This window comes from Diadema setosum, chromosome 4, assembly GCF_964275005.1.
Source record: "Diadema setosum chromosome 4, eeDiaSeto1, whole genome shotgun sequence".
NCBI classification, from domain to species: domain Eukaryota; kingdom Metazoa; phylum Echinodermata; class Echinoidea; order Diadematoida; family Diadematidae; genus Diadema; species Diadema setosum.
The window spans coordinates 33,698,148-33,704,699 of NC_092688.1; the positions used below are offsets into that span (position 1 = coordinate 33,698,148).

The 6,552-nt window shown below is 42.6% G+C and overlaps 1 protein-coding gene and 1 pseudogene across 1 annotated transcript in view; both read left to right on the plus strand.

Moving 5' to 3' along the window:
• Positions 1–321: 321 nt before the first annotated feature.
• On the plus strand, positions 322–2,167 carry LOC140227482 (tripartite motif-containing protein 3-like; annotated as a pseudogene).
• Positions 2,168–5,262: 3,095 nt separating this feature from the next.
• LOC140227803 (uncharacterized) overlaps positions 5,263–6,552 on the plus strand; it is a 3,808-nt gene continuing 2,518 nt past the window's right edge. Inside the window, exon 1 of the mRNA XM_072308199.1 lies at positions 5,263–6,552. This exon is cut by the window's right edge and continues 525 nt beyond it. Within this exon, the coding sequence (XP_072164300.1) occupies positions 5,263–6,552 (1,290 nt within the window).

Below are 6,552 nucleotides of genomic sequence, written 5' to 3' on the forward strand. Positions count from 1 at the left end.
TATATAGCAACTAGCAAAATCTTATGACAGGCTCAACAGACAACTACATGTAGTTGATGTGATCTCCTCCACTCCAATGAACCACCATAAATCAGTTTTACTGAGCATACTTAGTAAAACATGGTACACATTACTAATCAACACCCATCTCTTAAATTGTGCCTCTCTTTGTTCGGTTTTAAAATGCCAATTCTAACGTCATGCTTCGTATGAACTTCCCCATTTCTAATATTTGGTAAATGCTGATTACATATTTCTGCCGATACTTGTCTGTGTGTTTACCGCTAGGTGTTTCTTTTGCTACTCAGACAGACAGATACCATGGCAACGTTTCATCAAATCAGCAGCCTGAATCTGGAGTGTCCTATCTGCCTGACACTGTTCAACCGACCTAAATCACTGACATGTTCACACACTTTCTGCAAAGGATGCCTGGAACGAGTCTACCAAACTCAGCTAAGCCAACAAGCAATAACATGCCCTGTATGCAGGAAAGGAACTCCCGTACCCAGTGGAGATGTGAGTAAGTTACAAACAAACGTACCCCTGAGTTCTCTCGTGGACGAAGTGAAAACCAAGAATCCAACATGTACAACTTGTCAGACGGACGAAAAGCCGCCAGCTGTGTCCTACTGTCAGGACTGTGCGAAAAATATGTGTAAATCGTGTGAGAGAGTCCACTCTGACTGGCAACCATTCTCCAACCACGAAGTGGTGCCCGTGAGCGAGGTGCTCTCGGGAAAAGTTCCGCTTAGGAGGCGACGGAAATGTGACAAATATCCCGGTGTCGATGAAGACTGTTTCTGTACCCATTGTCTGGAGAATATTTGCAGTACGGGTGAGATGCTAGAGCACATGCAAGCAGGCCATCAGCTTGAAAAGGCAGCTGTCCATGAGGGAAAAGTAATGAAAAATATCAAGGAGTTACAAGAATGGGCAAAATTAAAGAAAACAACCATTGAAAATCATATCGATTTCATAGAGACACAACGCAATGAAATAACAACTATGCTGAGAAGGCTCAATGATGACATCGAAAAGACGTACGAGGAATACATACAGCTATTATCAGACAGAAGAGAGGCACTGAAATGCCAAGTGCAACGATTGTCTGAAAAATTCGAGAAGGAATTACAAACTATGAATGAAAAGAGTCGCCAAACAGTCAGTCACGTGAACGCTATGGAAGAGCTGGTAACTAACGGTATGAAGGTACCACTAGAGAAAGACGCCTTGTTTGCACACGACACGCTATGCGAACTTGAAGAGCTTTCTGGGACGAGATGATCCTGACGTCCAATCACCGAGAAGTGTGACAGAACGGGCTAAGAAGATTTCATTCCGTAGATACGTGAAGGTCAATGAACTTTTTCTCGGAGAGTTGGAAGGTTTCACGTGGACTGTCAAAGCAGACGTAGAGCTCCCTCGCAAAAACAGCATGAACTGTATCACTCGTGCACCAGACGGTAAGATGGCGGTGGGATCGGGTCAAGGCGGAATCCATCTCTACTCCCCTGATGGCGAGTTACAGCAGACTGTGCTGAGGGATGTCAGTGTCCGGAGAATAGGATTCCTGTCTGATGGTCGAAGTGTCGTACGTGGTACAAACAACACGATGTCATTATGCACTCCACAGTGGGAGAAGTTCGACGTCACGTTCGAGACGATGAGTGTTGATGAAGGAGGGTATGGTGGTCTCACTGTGGATAAAGATGATAATATCTACGTGGGTTATAGGAAGCTCAAGAAGATCCAGGTATTTACCACACAGGGTGGTAAGGCAGTCAGGGAAGTAATGTGTGATGGATATGTACCTGAGCAAATATTCTCCTTTCAGTCCACGGGGAAGCTGATAATGAGAGAGCCATCAGGTATGGTGTGCCTTGATGGTGAGAGGGTAAAGGAGAATGTCTTGAAGAAGGAGGGTATGTCTACTTTCCCAGCTGTTTGTCGAGATGATTCGGTCATTGTAGCCTGGGTAAAGCACAAGGAGGGTCTTGTCAGTATCAGTCGATACACGAGAGATTTGGAGCAAGTGCACAGTCTCATCATCACTGATTTCCAAATACAAAAACCAGAAAGAAGTTGGTACTACCTGCAAGAGTTTGAGAGTGGTGAGATAGCTTTCTGCACTCCAGATAGACTCTACATATTTGATGCGATATAATGTGAAATGTGATAGACCGACATGTCATGCAGTCGCATGTATGTTGAACTAGAAATGTCGCTATGCGACTGGTATGCCTCTCCGCCATATCGCATGGTTCTCTCACTAGGTCTATAGAGTTCATCTTGACAATGTGCGACGACAGTTTCACATGATTGGCCAAAAACAAACAAACAATGAAATGACAAGTTTGAAGGTTTGGCACAACCACAATAATAGTGTGTTGAGTGTTTACATTCCTTGAACCAGCTTTCATTTGGATGGTTAACTTGTTTCAGCCGAGAGCAATTTTACATTGCATTTACATACATTTACTTTTGGTAGAGAAGGGTAATCAGTCTAAGCTATATTGCAACCCCAGGCTTGTATGGCCGACATGAAAAATTGGTCAGTTCATAATGGTCTTAAATTCAATGAGACTGAGATTCTTCACTTCAGAAGTAGTTCTATAGGCACTGTGGTAGTATTGATAGTAGCCAATTAAAAGTAACACTCTGATACAGATTGATGACTCAGCCAGGAACCTTGGTGTGAGACTCGATAGGCATTTGACAATGTCAACTCATGTGAATCAAATTTGCAAAACGGCCTCAATTGCCTTTCACAGGACTGATTTTGATTCGTCCATTCCTTTCTAAAAAGTCGACCGAGAGACTTGTAGGCCTACATGCTCACATAATGTTTCGTCTTGCTTTTTGTAATGGTATGGTGTATGGTATACCAACAATGGAAACTAAAAGTTGAAAAGAATACAAGACTCTGCGGCTGGATTGATTACTTGTGCTTCAGTTCAAATTTCTTTTGTACACCCCTCCCCCTACACACACACACACACACACACACACATACAATATCAACAATTTTTTATGGTGCAAGATCTTTGTAACTGGCAGTTATTGAACAAATTAGTCACGTATCTCAAGGAGACAGATACAGTAAATGATTCTAAGAGTCTTTTGAAAACACATTTCTATAACTTGTCAATGGACTAGGCTTTACGCTGTGTGTTTGTGTTTTTTTGCTTTGCAAATATGGTTTATTATTATTATTATTGTTATTATTATTATTACCATTATTATTATTACTATTATTATTATTATTATTATTATTATTATTATTATTATTATTACTATTACTAGGGAATTTGAGCGTTTTCTCTTTGCCTTCGACCCTCAGCCTGCCATTTGACCCCATGGTCCACAATGATAATCACTTACTGGTAATATCTAACTGTCATGCCCATACTTTGAGCCATATTCGAGATATGTTCTAAGAAATATTGTTACATTTCAACATTTTCAGTTGACCTAACCACATGGCACAAAATTTTTCCTATAGGTTCATTGTACAGCAATGCATGTGTTTATAGCATAAGTGTATGTATTGAGTAATATGCAAGGGCGGTGCTTTGGCTCAGTCGGTAGCGCGTCTGCCTCGAGGTCCAAAGGAACCGGGTTCGATTCCCGAGTCGAACTGACCAATATGTGAGTAAGTCTGTAAAAGGCAAAACACTCAGTTCCTCTAGTGCAGCTGAATATGGGCTATTCAGCCATGCTCCCAAATGGAAATGCAACAAACAAACAAACAAACAAACAGAAATGTATAGAAAAATAGTGTAATTTCAGCATTAAATAGCAAAATATTATCATCTTCATCTGACCCATTCTATAGGGGCCTCTGATGTTAGCATTAACACATGAATACTGGCATATTGTAGCCCGGCTTCCTTGTTATTTTTCCTTTTAGTAAAGTTTTTACTTTTCCTTTTAGTAAAGTTTTTACTTTTCTGTGAGGCAATCAATGAAAAGTGATCAAAAAAAGTTACATATTGGCTGACATGCGAACTTCTATTCCGTTATGACCAAAAAAAAAAAAAAACAACAACAAAAAAAAAAAAACAGCTGCTTCTACATGGTGCGTTGTATTTGCTTGTGGTAGCGTCTTCATAAAAGTGTGACAGTGTATTTCTCAAAGGAATGATTGAGCAATATTTCTGCGAAGGATCATTCTTCAAATCATTTCAATAGAGCTGAAAGTGTTATACATAATATTATTGATAAGAAGATATCCTTCATTTCATCTTTATGTTATCAGTCATGTAGTAATCATGTAAATCCACACTTTTCGTAGATTATGAAATGGTATAATGCTCCTATGTGCTTTACAAAGTTATTCATCTGTACTCAAACTCTTACAACTTTATGTGTGAATACACGTTGTATCATTCCAGAGCATATGTATTTGTTTGCTTGAAAATAAATGCAGAAATAAAATTGAATCCAATCAAGTTAATATTCTTTTGATATCTTTTTTATTCTATTCTCCTTTATTATTCTATATTTTGTTGTTGGTTTTGTTTTGGGTTTTTTTTGTCTGTTTTGTTTTTGCTCTTATGGAAATTCTTATTTTGCTTTAATCTTTGACTACTGGATCACAAACTTTGAAATGTCAATGCCATGATTTCTTGAATTAAATGAGAAAGTTATTCGTCAGTACAGCCTTGTTGAAAAATAGTTTTGATATCATATGCTGTTGCTCTAAAATCTTTCATGTATGGAGTTTTTTTTTTTTTTTTTGATATTATTTGGTGGCCCAACATTACTAGTATACCGGTGCCTCGTTTTATCAAGAGATGAAATCGATTGTAAATTTCCTTACCGCACAGGCTGCCATAGACTTATGATTGAAGCAAATATATAATCATATATAATCACAGAGCAAGAACGAGCTGTGGAAGAGTGGCAGTAGGGCATGACTGCACCAGCACTGAGCTGGGTGAGACAGTGGGAGGTCCCAGTCAGGTTTCAGACCACAGAGCCGGAGACCCTCAGCATGCTCTACATGCTGTGTTTGAGCGGAAGGAGCCGATTGCTTGGCCACCGGTGAGAAGTGATAAGTGGGAGCCTTTTGACATCAAGCTTGCGGGAGTTTTGAAAGTGGAATTGGCTGGGAGTGTTGAAAAGAAGATGCGTATGTTTGAGGGGTTGTGTTATGGGGCTTGTGCAGAAGAGTTTGGGATAAAGCCTGTGGGTAGTGGAGGTGGGGGGAATGTAGAGGGGGATTTTGGAAAATCAGGGTAGAGGAGACAGCGGTTGATGGCCCAATTGAGGGCGGAGAAGAAGAGCTTGCGGCGTAGGTGGAGGCAGGCAGACGGAGAAAGGGCTAGTCTGAAGGGTCTGTATGAGGACCTGAAGAAGAGGTATGCGGATGTTAGGAGGGCAGAATATCAGTGTAGGAAGCGGAGGAGGAGGAGGAGGGAGAGGAGGGAGTTCTATAAGAATCCGCACAGGTTCACAAAGAGGTTGTTTGAGGAAGGGGTTTCAGGAAGTTTGGAGGTGTCGAAGGAAGAGCTCGAGAGGCATCTGAAGGCCACATACTGTGATGGGAGGAGAGAGGAGCCTTTTACTGGGGTGGCAGGGCTATTGAGGCCACAGGAGCCAGAGGTCAGTTTTGACTTGAGTGAGTTGAAGTTGTGGGAGGTTGAAGCCGTGGTAAAAAAGGCCCGAGCTGGCAGTGCAGCTGGGCAGAATGGCTTGTCCTACAAGCTGTTCAAGTACTGTCCTCGTGTCCGAAGGGTGCTGTGGCGGATCCTAAGGGTGCTATGGCGGGAGCGGATTGTTCCAGTCAGCTGGTGTGTGGCAGAAGGGGTATATATCCCAAAGGAGAGGGATGCCAAAGGCATTGGCCAGTTTAGACCGATTTCGCTTCTCAACGTGGATGGTAAGATCCTCTTTAGTGTCTTAGCGAGGCGGTTGTCAGCATTTGTCATGAAGAACAAGTTTGTGGACACCTCTATACAGAAGGCAGGGATACCAGGTTTCCCTGGGTGCACGGAGCATGTCCAGATGATTTGGGAGTCAATCCAGAGGTGCAAACGTGAGAAGGAGGATGTGGATGTCATCTGGTTAGATCTTGCAAATGCATATGGATCAGTTCCTCACAGGTATCTCAGCTTTGCTCTTGAGTTTTTCTGGGTCCCTAGGGTGATCCGGGAGATGGTGCAGAGCTACTACAGCCAGTTCAGGATGAGATTCACGACCCAGACTTACACAACAGAATGGCAAGCGCTAGAAATTGGCATCCCCATGGGGTGTCCAGTCTCGCCGCTGCTGTTTGTCCTTGGGATGGAAGTGTTAACCCGGTGTGTGGCCCCGAGAATTGAGGGGTTGATGCTGGCTGCAGATGTGGTTGTGCCATCGATTAGGGCTTTCATGGATGATCTCACAATCGTGTCTGGCAACGAGACCCAGGTCAAAGATGGCCTCCATAGGTTAGAGGAGTTGGTGGCCTGGACACGGATGAAGTTCAAGGCCAAGAAGAGCCGCTCAGTGTCAGTGCGGAAGGGGAAGGTGGTCGCAAGGAGTTTTCAGATTGGGGGAGAAGAT